The sequence below is a fragment of the Odocoileus virginianus genome, chromosome 2, assembly GCF_023699985.2.
Source record: "Odocoileus virginianus isolate 20LAN1187 ecotype Illinois chromosome 2, Ovbor_1.2, whole genome shotgun sequence".
Lineage (NCBI taxonomy): Eukaryota > Metazoa > Chordata > Mammalia > Artiodactyla > Cervidae > Odocoileus > Odocoileus virginianus.
Window position 1 is genome coordinate 47225834 of NC_069675.1, and position 14639 is coordinate 47240472.

Genomic DNA, 14639 nt, shown 5'->3' on the forward strand with positions numbered 1-14639 from the left:
GGTGTGTGCCCTACCAACAGAGGCCACCACACTGAGTGACCTGACCAGACTCCTGAAGGCCGTCTGCCAGCCCAGAGGTGCATTCAGCTTTGATGATACTTGTTCCTAAGACAGGATGGTGGCGTGACAGCAGATGGGTGGGCTGGAATGGGGGAGGGGGCAGGCCTAGCATTTGAATTCAGACCAAACTATGCCTCAGGGTTCATTATTTTTGCAAATTTAAGAAGAACCCTGATGGGGATCTGGCCAGCTGCCTAGGGTAGGGTAGGGGGAGGTGAAGGTGGAGCCCGGAAAGGGTGGGTGTGTGTACATGTGCATGCTCAGTCTTGTCTGACTCTTTGCGACCCCATGGACTGTAGCCAGCCAGGCTCCTCTGTCCATGGGATTTTCCAAGCAAGAACACTGAAGTGCGTTGTTATTTCCTACTCCAGATGATCCTCCAAACCCAGGGATTGAACCTGTGTCTCTTTCATCTCCTGCATTGGCAGGCGGGTGCCACCAGTTTGCACCTGGGAAAGGGTGGGAGTCCTGCTTGGTGTCTGGGGAGGGAGCACTGACTGAGGATCCCCAGGTGAGGCTTCTAGACCCTGCAGCTCCTGTGAAAGCCCAGGTTCCTGGCTGGGAATAGTGGTGTCAACTCTAGTATTGACACTCACCCCGACTCTTTCTTGGGGAGAGGGGTAGGAGCTGTTGGCATTTCACACCTAAGGGCAAATGATGAAGGGACCTGTTGGGAATCAGTGGAATCAGAATCTGAGAAGGGTGCAGACAGCCTGGAACACCTGTCATCCTTACAGCTGATAGGCATTGCTGGAAAGGTCTGCATAACCAACTCCCCCACTCCCAATGTGTCCTCAAAGGCCGACTCCTTCCTGAGTCAGGACCTTGGGATGGCCAGCAGGGCACCCATCCTCCCCTCCATCCCTGGCCCCTGATTTCTGCCTCCAGGACTGCTCCTCCCTGTTGAAATCCTGGGTTATCCCTTAGGCTCCATCGGATCTAATCATTGGAGCTCAACAAGTCCAGTTAATCCTGAGTGCCTGCAGGCTACTGACCACAGCCCAAGGTTCCAGGCCAAATATGGTTCCTTCCTGAAAGACCCTTATAGTCGAGTCGGGGAGTTGGCCAGGCCTGTAACTCTGCACGCCATGGCAGAGTGGGAAAAAGTAAAAGGTTTTAACATAAGAAGTGTAGAAGCGGCTCCCCGTGAGGTGGTGAGTTCCCCACCAGGAGAAGTATTCAAGAAGAAAATGATGAGGGATGTAGGGATTTCTGTGCTGTGCTCATGTCTGGGTATGTGTTGGGAGGCAGATCTGGAGTGTGTGTGTGTGTGTGTGTGTGTGTGTGTGTGTATGTTAGTCTTTCAGTCGTGTCCAATTCTTTGTGACCCTATGAACTGTAGTGCGCTGGGCTTCTCTGTCCATGGAATTCTCCAGGTGAGAATACTAGAGTGGGTAGCCATTTCCTTCTCCAAGGGATCTACTGGATCCAGGGATCGAACCTGGGTCTCCTGCATTGCAGGCAGATTCTTTACTGTCTGAGGCACAAGGAAACCCAAGTATTAAATAAACCTTCTTCTAATGCTGACATCTGATTCTGTGACATTCCGCACCTAGGGGAAGTTTGCTGTGGTCCCCTGGAAGTGATGGCTTCCTGCTTCACAGCCCATCCTCTAGAGACCATGAGACTTGTGGGTTGTTTTTCATTTCTGGGCCCCTTCCCAATGCCAAGCTCCCAGCAGAGACCTAGAATGGAACTGAATAGACCTTGTTGTGGGCTGCTTGAGGAATGCAGAAGTGCCAGGCGTGTCCCCTGCTCTACCTGAGACAAGGAGCTATCAGGTCACACTCTAAGACAGCCTGTGGGCAGAAGTGAAGGTTATGCTCCCAGGTGAGGGAGCTGAGAGAACTCCCAGAGAAGGACAAAGCCGCCAAATGACAGCTGAGGCTTGAAATGGGTCTGGAGGAGTGGCGGGGCTTTGATGGTCCTAAGGGTTGAGGTTTGCACTAAGGAAGCTGAGGGGCTGTGGGCTCGGGCAGAAGGGTTGTGGGGAGAGGACGAGTGACAGGCCAATGTCAGTGGGTGCTTGGTGGAGGCCGGGGAGCAGCGTTAGAGCCGCCTGAAACTTCTCTAGCACTGATACTCAGGCTCCACCCTGGAGTCTGGTTTTAACTGGCCTGGACATGGGGATTAAAAAAAAAAAACCCAGATGACTCTAATATGCAGGCAGATAGAGATGCTGTTCTGGACACAGTTAACTGGCAGAGTCAGAACCACCTGGGACATAGTTCAAATGCTGATGCCCCACTCCAGACCCATGGAATCAAGACTCTAGGCCTGGGCTTTGAAGTTTTTGTAGGATCCCAACTTAGTTCTTCTGCTGTGCAGGAGCTGCAAGAGACATGCGTTCAATCCCTGGGTGGGGAAGATCCCCTGGAGATCACTCTGGTATTCTTGCCTGGAGAATCCCATGGACAGAGAAGCCTGGTGTGCTACCATCCATGGGGTCGCAAAGAATCAGATGTGACTGAAGTGACTTAGCACACGCACTCACAGCGTAATTCTAATGGGTGGCCAGGCTGGAAAGCCAGAGGGATGAGGGGCAGGCAGCCAGCCACTCTCAACAAAACGCTGCGGTGGCTCTCGGAGGCCGGCAGCCCCACGTATGGTCTGCCTGCTGTTGAGTTATGGCCTGAGCTCTTAGGTCAGGAACAACAACAAAAAATAGCTGACAATGAGCACGCCATTTCTGTCCCTGAGCTCTAACCCCTCCCCCCACTTGTGCTTGGGGGTGGCCACCTCACTGCTTGGGGCCTGAGTCACAGGCTGAGCTGTCTGTTGCAGGGGATGTGGGCACAGCATGTGACCCTCTGTGGGATTGAGAATCATTGTTTCCTCCCCCAAGCCTCCCACTCACTGCCTGCCCCCCTCCCTTGGGGAAGTGTGATTCCAAAAAAATGCCTTCAGCTGTGTTTTGAGTAGGGCTTCCCCCGTGGCTCAGTGGTAAAGTGTCTGCCAGTAAAGGAGCCCTAGGAGACTTCCCTGGATGGGGAGGATCCCCTGGAGTAGGAAAGGGCAACCCACTCCAGTATTCTTGCCTGGAGAAACCCCATGGACTGAGAGGCCTGGTGGGCTAGAGTCCATGGGGCTGCAGAGTCAGACATGACTCAGCACACACGTCCTATGTTGTAAATTAGGAAAGAAAAGCAAAGTCGTTATTCACGTGGTATTTTACACCCATGGCCGCTGCTCCTATTTCTTTTTTGTTTCCTACTCAGACTCCACACCCTCTGCTCTCCCTAAAAGCATTCTCTGCACTTCCTGCTTCCCCAGCCCCCAAAGAGTCTCCTGATGGTGACTTTCAACCCTGAAATTCTCCAGGTCCTTCTCTTGGACCACTGGGGCTCCCACTGTGTGACAGTTCTTGACTGTGTGACCTCTGCATTTTCAAAGAAATCCTCTAGAACTGGGCACATAGGAAAGAGAGTGAGTGAAGCTATAGCTACTGCAGTTGCTAATTTTTAGAAAGATAACATTAAAAAAAATTATTTATGTATTTATTGGCTACACTGGGTCCTTGTTGCTGTGTGCAGGCTTTCTCTAGTTGCTGAGAGTTGGAGCTACTCTCTAGTTGTGGTGTGCGGGCTTCTTTTGTTATGGAGCACGGGTTCTAGGGTGCTCAGTAGTTGTCGCTCCCGGGCTTTAGAGCATAGTCTCAGAAGTTGGGTCCCACAGGCTTAGTTGCCCTGTGGCATGTGAGATCTCCCTAGACCAGGGATCGAACGTGTGTCCCCTGCATTGGCCAGCGGACTTTCAACCACTGGACCACCGGGGAAATCCAGAAGACAATATTTTTTAAAATGCTTGCCTTGAGCATTTTTTTTCCCCTAAATAACCTTAGTCCAAAAAAGGTTGCTCTTACTGTCCTACAGAATAAAGATGATATTCATCATCCTGGTATTTGAGGGACGCTGGGCATATAGAAGTGATAGCTAATGCCTGGGAATGGAGGAAATTCCCTAGGTAGGCAGTTTAAAATTCGAGAAGGCGCTAAGTCTAATGTTAGCTGTAGGTTTTTCTGGTTTTTTGTTTCTGAGATTTTTTTGTTCAGTTTTGGTAGATGCCTTTTATTAGGCTAAGGACATTCCCTTCTGGAACTCCCCTGGCGGTCTAATTGTTAAGACTGTGCTCCCATTGCAGGGATAAGACTGGTTAAGACTGGGCTTCCCTTGTGGCTCAGCTGGTAAAGAATTCACCTGCAATGAGGGAGACCTGGGTTCAATCCCTGAGTTGGGAAGATCCCCTGGAGAAGGGAAAGGCTACCCACTCCAGTAGTCTGGCTTGGAGAATTCCATGGACTATGTAGTCCATAGGGTCACAAGAGTCGGACACAACTGAGTGACTTTCACTTTCTTTCCCATTGCAGGGGCCATGCATTTGATCCCTGGTTGGCGAGCTAAGATCCCACATGCCCCACAGCATGGCCCCCCCAAAAAGAGGAAATTCCCTTCTATTCCTAGTTTGCTGAAAGCTTTTTTTAAATAAAAAATGGATTAGAATTTTTCTAAAATGGTTTGTCTTTATCTATAGAGATGATTTTATGTTTGTTTTTATGGCTTGTCAATAGGGTGGATTACATTGATTTTTCAGATGTTAAAACCAACTTTGCATTTCTGGAGTAAACCCTGTTTAGTCATAATGTTTCATCTTTCTATATATTTCTGAATTCCATGTGCTAAAATTTTGTCAGGTTTTTTCCTGTGTTCATGAGGGATCTTGGTCTAATCTCCTTTTCTATATTTTTATCTGATTTTGTTACATCAGGAAAATGGTGGCAGCATGGGATGGATTGTGAAGGATTGGCATTATGCCTTCCTTAAGTTTTTGGTAGAATTTATCTGTACTTGAAATTTGGGGGTGGGTAGATTTTAAGTACCATTTCAGTTTCTTTTGGGATTCCCTAATAGCTCAGTTGGTAAAGAATCCACCTGCAATGCAGGAGACCCCAGTTCAATTCCTGGATGGGGAAGATCCACTGGAGAAGGCATAGGCTATCCCCTCTAGTATTCTTGGGCTTTCCTTGTGGCTCAGCTGGTAAAGAATCTGCCTGCAATGCGGGAGACCTGGGTTCAATCCCTGGGTTGGGAAAATCCCCTGGAGAAGGGAAAGGCTACCCACTCCAGTATTCTGGCCTGGAGAATTCCATGGACTATATAGTCCATGGGGTCTCAAAGAGTCAGACACGACTGAGTGACTTGTACTTTCACTTTCAGTTTCTTTAGTAGATATTAGAAGCCTTCAAATAATCTATTTCTTCTTATGTTTTAAAAAATTATTTATCATTTGGCTGTGCTGAGCCTTAGTTGTGGCATGTGGAATCTTTAGTTTTGCATGTGGGATCTAGTTCCCTGACCAGGGATAGAACCCCGGGCCCTCTGTATTGGGAGCACAGAGCCTCAGCCACTGGACCACCAGGGAAGTCCCTCTAGTTCTTGTTGAGTGAACTTGCATAATTTGTGTCCTTCAAAGACTTTGCCCATTTCATATAAGTTGTTGACTATATTGGCATAAAGTTTTTGTGACATTCTGTTTATCCTTTTAATACCTGTAGAATCTGTAATGGTGGTCATCTCTCTTGTTTCTGTATTGGAAATTTGTGTCTTTTCTTTTACTTAATCAATTTGTCAAAAGGGTCATCAATTTTTTTCGAGGTTTCCAAAACCCAGCTTCATTGATTTTCTCTATTTTTTTGATTTCCCATCCATTGATTTTAAGTTATTGATTTTAGGCTTTTCAAATATAAGCCATTATTGCTTAAAGAGGCATATCCCAGCCTCATGCAATGCCCAGAACTAGGACTCCTGTCTAGAAGCAGCAGAGGTCACAGCAAGGGGAAGACCCTGGCCCAGGGAGCCCAAGACCTGGCTTTCATTAGCCACTCACTAGTCACTGTGTCACTTGGGATTTAGACTCTCTGAGCCTTAGTTTCTTTGCCTGAACAATGGAGCCAGGCAAAGAAATCTGCTCTTGGAGATGAATTAGTTGATGAATAGTGAAGCACTTGGCCTCGCAGAAGGACCTCCCCAGACCAACATGAAGGCGGGTACTCATGACATTTATAATCATAATGGCTTTGATTCTGTCTTTGCAGATCCAGAAACAGCATGTACTCACCCATCCCCCAGAGGTAGGCTGTGCACCCCTTCCCCTTTCACCCCTCTCCTCTTCACTTCCAAGGGCGGCCCCTCCTCTCCCCCACACCGCAGTCCCCAGGCCTGCCCCAGGTCTCTCTGCTTGTCTCCACCGCATACATACGGGCCTCGGCCTTCACCAACCCACTCCCCTCCCACAGCGGCTCTCCGTTCCCACCGACCGTGAGGCTCCCTGGCCTGCACATATGGAGGGTGGAGAAGCTGAAGCCAGTGCCGGTGGCCCCTGAGAACTACGGCATTTTCTTCTCGGGAGACTCCTATCTGGTGCTGCACAATGGCCCTGAAGAGCTGTCCCACCTGCACCTGTGGATCGGTAAGGGAGGGAGCTGGGAGGCCTGGTGGTGGGGGATGCTGGCCCGGGCAGGGGTCAGGTCTGGCCTAGATCTCACCAGCAACTTCCCCCCACCCCAGGCCAGCAGTCTTCCCGGGACGAGCAGGGGGCCTGCGCCATGCTGGCCGTGCACCTCAACACCCTGCTTGGAGAGCGGCCCGTGCAGCACCGAGAGTCACAGGGCAATGAGTCCGACCTCTTCATGAGCTACTTCCCCCGTGGCCTCAAGTACCAGGTCAGAACCACTGCCCACACCCTCTCCTGTGGGTTCTCCCTGAGCTCCCCTCACCGCTGGTCGTGACCCTGCAAAAGGCTCAAGGCCACTCAGGGCTGGGGCCTCCCCCCACCCGTTTCCTGCTTGCCTGCTTTCCTTCCTGCCCAGTGGGAGGGGGCATGGGTTGCTGGCGGGAGGGGACGGCGGGGGGCCCACTCAGGCCGACCATCCGGGCTGCAGGAAGGCGGCGTGGAGTCGGCATTTCACAAGACCTCCCCAGGGACCACCCCGGCCGCCATCAAGAAACTCTACCAGGTGAAGGGCAAGAAGAACATTCGTGCCACCGAGCGGGTGCTGAGCTGGGACAGTTTCAACACAGGGGACTGCTTCATCCTGGACCTGGGCCAGGTAGGTGGGCAAGGCTGACTGAGCACCGACTCATGCTAGCACTGTGTGAGTCTCTCTTTTTTATGCCTGTGCTGGATCTTAGTTGTGGCATCAGGGATCTAGTTCCCTGACCAGGGATTGAACCTGGGGCCCCCTGTGTTGGGAGCCCAGAGTCTCAACCATTGGACTGCCCAGGAAGTCACTGAGTTGTTTTTTTTTTTTTTTTTTTCCAGTCACACTGTGCACACAGCTTGTAGGATCTTATTTCCCCAACCAGGGATTGAAATGGGGGCCACAGCAATGAAAGTGCCAAGTCCTAAGCACTGGACCGCTGGGAACTCCTTGGTGCTGTTTTAAAGGGCAGGGACTGGGAAGCCATAGCAGAGGGAAAGGGGCTGAGAAGCTGTAAGCCCATTCCAAGTGGGATCACTGTGACTGTTAGAAGACATCCCTGTATTTGCTTGGACAGAAACCTCCCTCTGCTGTCTAGTCTTGGCCTCTAACCCTGAGTCTACTCTCTAGTGCTCCTGGAACCTTTGAAGCTCTGAGCTAGCTGCGTTCCATCCCATGTGTTAATCAGTTCATTTATCTCTTCCCTTGGTGAATCTATGGCACCTGCTCTGAACCAGCATGTGTGCGTGCTAAGTCACTTCAGTCATGTCCAACTCTTTGTGACCCCATGTACTCCGCCAGCCTCCTCTGTTCATGGGATTCTCCAGGCAAGAATACTGGCATGGGTTGCCATGCCCTTCTCCAGGGGATCTTCCTGACCCAAGGGTTGAACCTGCATCTCATATGTCTCCTGCATCGGCAGGCAGGTTCTTTACCACTAGCGCCACTTGGGGACCACAAGTTTTTGGCCCAGGGCAGGCAGCCAAGGTGGGGCCTGTCACTGGCTGTATTATAACCCATGACAGGATGTGATGAGGGTCCTCTTAGGAGCAGTGGGATGGACTGGGGGAGCTTATGGCAGTGAGGGGCCTTCTAGGCCAAGCCACTGCCCCAGGAAAGTGCCATTTGACTAGACTAGGGGAAATGCCATTCCAGGGGAAGGTGATGGGTGAGTTGAGGCACTGAGCAGGAGAAGGGCACAGACATGCCTGTCGACAGCCAGGAAGGATGCAGCCTGACTTGGACCCAGGGTGGGGACAGGACCAGTGGGAGTGGAAAGTGCTAAGGAGCTGGAGGAGACTGAGTCTTTGAGGGTCTGGACTGCACCTGTCATGCTAAAGATTTGGAACAGGAAGAGGAACCTGGATGCTGTTTAGAAGGAGGACTGGAAGCAGTGAGATGGAGGCAGGGGATCTGCTCAGCAGAGCTGATGAGGGCCATGCCTGGCGAGTGCGCAGAGGCATCTGAGATTCTGGGCCCAGGGCTGCCATTCTCCTGTTCACCCATTCATCCTTTCATTCACTCATTCATCCTTTCATTCACTCATTCACCAGTTCATTCATGCATAAATATGTATTCTGGGCCTAAAGATGTGCCTGTTTCTGTTTGTCACTGAGCATATAGCAGTGGGTCTCAAGTCATGCCAAACAAAACAAAACCCCTCATGCCCTAATGAGGCTTACTTTCTAGTCAGGGAAGATAGATTATTAATAAGATAAAGATGTTTCAATATATGACACAAGTGATATGGAAAAAAATAAAGTCTGTGGAAGATGGGGGTGTGGGGCAGAGAAATGCTGTCTCAGAGACCGTCATTCCTGTCCCCAGAGACCTTGCTTCCCTTGCCTTCTTGCTTGTCTTTGATCATCTTGCCTCAGTTCTGCAGAGGTCAGGATGCAAGTGGCTCTAACCTGAGCCTCCCCACTTCCTTCTAGAACATCTTTGCCTGGTGTGGTGCGAAGTCCAACATCCTGGAGCGGAACAAGGCACAGGACCTGGCTCTGGCCATCCGGGACAGCGAGCGGCAGGGCAAGGCCCACGTGGAGATCGTCACCGATGGGGAGGAGCCTGCCGACATGATCCAGGTTGAGAGATGTGGGGGTAGCAGGAGGGTGGCCTCCGCTTGAAGCCACCGAGAGGGGCAGTGATAACAGCAGGGTTGTAGGGGCATCTGGGGCCCTGCTTAGGGCTTGGCTGGCTCATCAGGTGCCTTGGTGGGACTCAGAGTCAAGTACCCCTTGGGATGAAGGGACTGGTATCCAGGGACTGAGCCCTCCCCAGCTCTGCCCGGCCCCTTGTGCAGACATGGGTGTGGGGGTGGGAGTGAGGGGGTGGTCCTGGGCATGATAGGTGCCCAGGAATCCCTGGAAACGTGGCCTGCCCTCGTCCCTGCAGGTCTTGGGTCCCAAGCCCTCTCTGAAGGAGGGTAACCCTGAGGAAGACCTCACAGCTGACCGGACAAACGCACAGGCTGCGGCTCTGTATAAGGTGGGTGCCCCGGGCCTGCCCTGGGACCAGGCAAGGGTGTGATCTTGGTGCCTGTGGGGCTGAGAGGAGAGGAGAAAGCAGTGGGCAGGTGGGGCCAGGCCCCAGGGTGGTTTATCAGGGCGTGGAGTGAGGGGAGGACGGGAAGTGGGTGCTCGGCCCTCCTGGGGAGGTGAATGTCACTTCCCTTCCAGCACATTCTTAGATATGGAGGTTTGAAAGAAGCCAATGCTAAACTTCACTGTTTTTTTTAAAAATATCTATTTATTTATTATTTATTTGGCTGTGTTGGGTCTTGGTTGTGGTGCACAGGCTTCCCTAGTTGCAGCCCACAGTCTTCTCTACTTGTGGCATTTGAGCTTAGTTGTCCCATGGCATGTGGGATCTTAGTTCCCCAACCAGGGGACGAACCTGCATCCCCTGCATTGCATATACTGGAAGGAAGTGTTAGTTGCTCAGTCATGTCCAACTCTTTGCAACCCCATGGACTGTAGCCTCCCAGGCTCCTCTGTCCATGGATTTCTCCAGGCAAGAACACTGGAGTGGGTAGCCGTTCCCGTCTCCAGGGGATCTTCCCGACCCAGGGATTGAACCCCGGTCTTCTCCATTGCAGGCAGATTCTTTACCATCTGAGCCACCAGGGAAGTCCCTGAACTGTACCTTTTTTGCATTCTTTGCATTTACTTGTTAATTTGGAGTCTACTTAATTGCCACGGATTCAGGGACTCTGGGAGGTGGTGACTGAGGCTGAAGTGGGGGTGGGGGTTGTCTGGGATTTGCCTATCAGCTGTCAGTTCTTCCCCTTTGTCCGGTGTGCTGTTCAGCCTGGGGTGGTGGGTGGGACATCTACTGGAGAGGGGCTGCTCCTTGGTGGAGGTCAGAGCTTTGAACTGCAGGAAGGAGGGTGACACAGCACTGCCCACTCTCCCCCAGGTCTCTGACGCCACTGGACAGATGAACCTGACCAAGCTGGCAGATTCCAGCCCCTTCGCCCTCGAGCTGCTGATACCCGACGACTGCTTTGTGCTGGACAATGGACTCTGCGGCAAGATCTACATCTGGAAGGGTGCGTGTGGCTGCTCCACACCAGCCTGAGGCCCCTGTGGCCTCTCTAACCAGGAAGGCTTCCCACGGGAGGGCTCAGCCAGCCCATAGGCACCTGGCTCAGTGAGCCTCCATGGCTGACGGTTAATTCCTGGCAAGGGATCTGCACCTTCAGCCCACCTCTGAATCACCTGAGGGCCCTGTTAAGACCCAGGGCGAATCGCACCCCTGAGACTCTGATTCTCGAGGTCTGGGCTTCCCAGGTGGTGCTAGTGATAAAGAACTCACCTGGCAATGCAGGAGACATAAGAGACACAGCTTCAGTCCCTGGGCAGGGAAGATCCCCTGGAGGAGGGCAGGGTAACCCACTCCAGTACTCTTGTCTGGAGAATTCTATGGACAGAGGAGCCTGGTGGTCTACAGTCCATGGGATTGCGGAGAGTTGGACATGACTGAAGTGACTTAGCACGCATGAGACTTTGCAGGCTCTGGGAACCATCTATCGGGTTCCCAGGTCTTGCTGCTGACTTTGTGTTGAGGACCACTTGCCACAGAGCTCTCCAAGGCCTTCAGTGCCACTGGCACCCCGGCTTCTGCCTGTCTGCCTTGACTGTGACCAATTCTAGATATGAAATCTCACCTTATGCACTGGGTAGCAAACTGGTAGGGCTTGTTTTTCTAAGAGGTTGTATTGGCTGGAAATGAAACACCCTTGGGCAGAAGCCTGTTTGCTAGATCAGACTCTGAAAATATTGTAACAAAGCTCTGAGTCTGTGAGTAATTCTCTGTGCTTGTCTTTTCTTGTGTCCCGTCCCCCCCCCCCACTGCTATGCTGGGTCTTTGTTGCTGCATGCAGGCTTCCTCTAGTTGCAGTAGCAGGGGCCTGTTCTTCGTTGTGATGCTTGGGTTTCTCATTGTGGTGGCTTCTCTTGTTGTGGAGCACAGGCTTTAGGTGGATAGGCTTCAGTAGTTGCAGCTTGCGGTTGTGGCTCATGGGCTTAGTTGCTCGGAGGCATATGGAATCTTCCCAGAGCAGGGATCAAAGCTGTGTCCCCTGCATTGGCAGGTGGATTCTTATCCACTGTAACACCAGGGAAGTTCTGTGTCTTCTTGTTCTTGAATGTGTCTCGACTGCCCAGATTATAAACCTCTTGAAAGGAATCACATTCTCTCTAGTGCCTTGACGAGATAGCATTTGCTCAGTAAATATTTGTGACGTGAACCAGGGCCAGGAGAAATTTCCAGCCAGGATGATGGAGAAGTGTTAGGTGTTGTAACTTGGCAGCTACTAGGCATCACACTCTTGCCTCAGGGAAGGACCAGGAGTGGCAAGGCACAGAGCAGGTTTCTAAGAGTTGAGAAGGATGGTGGTGGAGGCAGGGGGGAGGATTGTGCTGCTGGGGCTGTCTTTGCACGCCAGGCTTCCCTGTCTTTCACCATCTCCAGGAGTTTGCTCAAACTCATGTCCATTGAGTCAGTGATGCCATCCAACCATCTCATCCTCTTCCTGCCCATATTCTTTTCCAGCATCAGTGTCTTTTCCAATGAATCATCTCTTTGCATCAGATGGCCAAATATTGGAGCTTCAGCTTCAGCATCAGTCTTTCCAAAGAATATTCAGGGTTGATTTCCTTTAGGATTAACCGGTTTGCTCTGGTTTGGAAGTGTCTTTAGCCCCAAGTGAAGAATGGAGAAACCAGTGGGAGAAACAGGAAACTTGGGAGCTGGGAAGAGAAGCATCAGGCAATCACAGAGGAAGGATACAGTGCATTAATCTCAGATATGCTGTGGCTAACTAGAGTTTTAATAGACTGACTGAAGAGCCAACCACAGTTGACAACATTGTTTCCTTGGAAAAATGCCTCCAGGTGGAGCAGGGTTTGGTTAAAGGTGAGAAGGGAGGGCACTGCTGTTCCTTTTTACTGATTCTTAGTTGGTATAACCATTAGGCTGATGTTGGCATCTAGCTTTGTAGGAGTAAGATTGCAGTAAATCATGCCCTTTTTTTCTGTCCGATTTACTTTTGAAAGAAAGGCTTGATAACAGTACAGTTGACAGACTCAAAAGGCGAGGGGCCCTGGAGAGGGAGAGAGAGGCCTGAGTGTCTCATTCGAGGGCGACATTAGCTCTCCCTGAATATCCGTGGGGTCCTGGCCTGAGCGAAGACTCTGATGATTGGAGCGGGCAGAGGACAGTTGCTGTGAGTTGGGAGAGGCTGACTTCTTACTGAGCCCCCTCAGGGTGTTCTTAGCACCTCCTGGTCCATTTATTTTTAAAGTGCCAGCTATTTTGTGGGCGTGTGTGCTCCGTTGCTTAGTTATGCCTAACTCTTTGTGACCCCATGGACTGTGTAGCCCACCGGGCTCCTCTGTCCGTGGAATTTGGACCTCCTTAAATCTCGAGACAAATGGGATGTGGGCTCGAGAGGGTCCCTGCTCTTTTAAAATTTCTCCTCCTTATGATCCAGGGCGCAAAGCTAATGAGAAGGAGCGGCAGGCGGCCCTCCAAGTGGCCGAGGACTTTATCGCCCGCATGCGGTACGCCCCAAACACTCAGGTGAGGAGCCCTCCCTGGGCCAGCGCACCCTCTTCCTAAGACTCTTCCCTGGCCCCCTGCCCCTTGGACTGGACAAGAAGAGTGAGAAAGCCCAGGGCACAGTCATGAGCAGTCAGACCTCTCCTCCCAGAACCACCCAGTGGGAAGGCCCTTCCCAGTCCTTCAGAGTTTTACAGTACATGTTATTTCCTTTCTTTCTTTTTTTTAAACTTGTGAATGCACTTAAAAATTTTTTTTAAATTTGTTTTTAATTGGAGGATAATTGTTTTACAGTGTTGTGTTGGTTTCTGCCATTCGGCAATGTGAATCAGCCCTAAGAATACATATGTCCCCACTCTCTTGAATCTCCCTCCCACCCCACTCCCCCCACACTCCATCCTACCCCTCTAGGTTGTCACAGAGCCCCAGGCTGAACTCCCTGGGTTACACAGTAACTTCCCACTAGCTATTTTTACACGTGGTAGTATATATATGTCAATGCTGCCCTCTCAACTTGTCCCAGCCTCTCCTATCCCTGCTGTGTCCACAAGTCTGTTCTGTCTGCATCTCTGTTCCTGCTCTATAAATAGATTCATCAATATCATTTTTCTAGATTCCATATGTATGTGTTATTATACTACATTTGTTTTTCTCTGACTGACTTCACCCTGTATAACAGGCTCTAGGTTCATCCACCTCACTAGCACTGATTCAAATGCGTTCCCCTTCATGACTGAGTAATATTCCACAATGCATGTCCTTTTCTAAGAGGATGATGGGCAGCGCTCCCCTGGGAGTCCTGCTAGCCGAGTGTGCCTCTGGATGACTCATGTGGCTCCTCTGGGCCATGGTTTCTAGCTCGTTCTGCCCCTTCTCACTGTTTTCTCAGCCCATGTCCCTGTAATCTTTCTTGTCTCTTGGCTTATCTGGAAGAGCATCACTGGCTGGAAGGCCTCGTGCCCAGCACCCTCCTCCCTGGCTCTGGAAGAGGCAGAGGTGGCAGCCTTGTGAGCCAGACTCTCCCCTGCCATCCCTACAGGTGGAGATTCTGCCCCAGGGCCGCGAGAGTGCCATCTTCAAGCAATTCTTCAAGGACTGGAAATGAGGGTGGGCGTCTCCCTGCCCCACCTCCTACCCACCCGCTCCTCTGGCCTCCTGGTCAGTGCTGAGGTGCCCCTGCCCATGGTCAATAAAGGAGACCAGTGCTTTTCTCGCTCTTTGCCTGCATTGCCTGCCCTGGGCTAATACTCCCTGCCCCACTAGTCACCCAGCTCCTCCCCGTGCTGGGCAGAGTAGAGGCGTCCTATGTGTGCTAAGTCACTTCAGTTGTGTGTGACTCTGTGACCCCTATGGATTGTAGCCAGCGAGGCTTCTCTGTCCATGGGACTCTCCAGGCAAGAATACTGAAGTGGGTTGTCACTTCCTCCCCCAGATCTTACCAACCTAGGAATTGAACCTGCATCTCCTGTTGTCTCCTGCATTGGCAGGCAGGTTCTTTACCACTAGCGTCACCTGGTGACAATTCCACAGCCTGTGAGAG

At 51.4% G+C, this 14639-nt stretch overlaps 1 protein-coding gene across 3 annotated transcripts in view; it reads left to right on the forward strand.

Annotated features, from left to right (window-relative positions):
* Nucleotides 1–14314, forward strand: part of CAPG (capping actin protein, gelsolin like) — a 120299-nt gene extending 105985 nt beyond the window's left edge. For all 3 annotated transcript variants that reach the window (XM_070479707.1, XM_020889428.2, XM_020889427.2), the window contains exons 2-10: nt 6152–6187; nt 6353–6525; nt 6624–6778; nt 6998–7165; nt 8971–9120; nt 9431–9523; nt 10454–10586; nt 13032–13120; nt 14139–14314. In XM_070479707.1, coding sequence (XP_070335808.1) covers nt 6165–6187; nt 6353–6525; nt 6624–6778; nt 6998–7165; nt 8971–9120; nt 9431–9523; nt 10454–10586; nt 13032–13120; nt 14139–14204 — 1050 coding nt within the window. In that variant the 5' untranslated portion in view covers nt 6152–6164 and the 3' untranslated portion in view covers nt 14205–14314. The remainder of the gene's footprint in view (nt 1–6151; nt 6188–6352; nt 6526–6623; nt 6779–6997; nt 7166–8970; nt 9121–9430; nt 9524–10453; nt 10587–13031; nt 13121–14138) is intronic.
* The last annotated feature ends 325 nt before the right edge of the window (nt 14315–14639 follow it).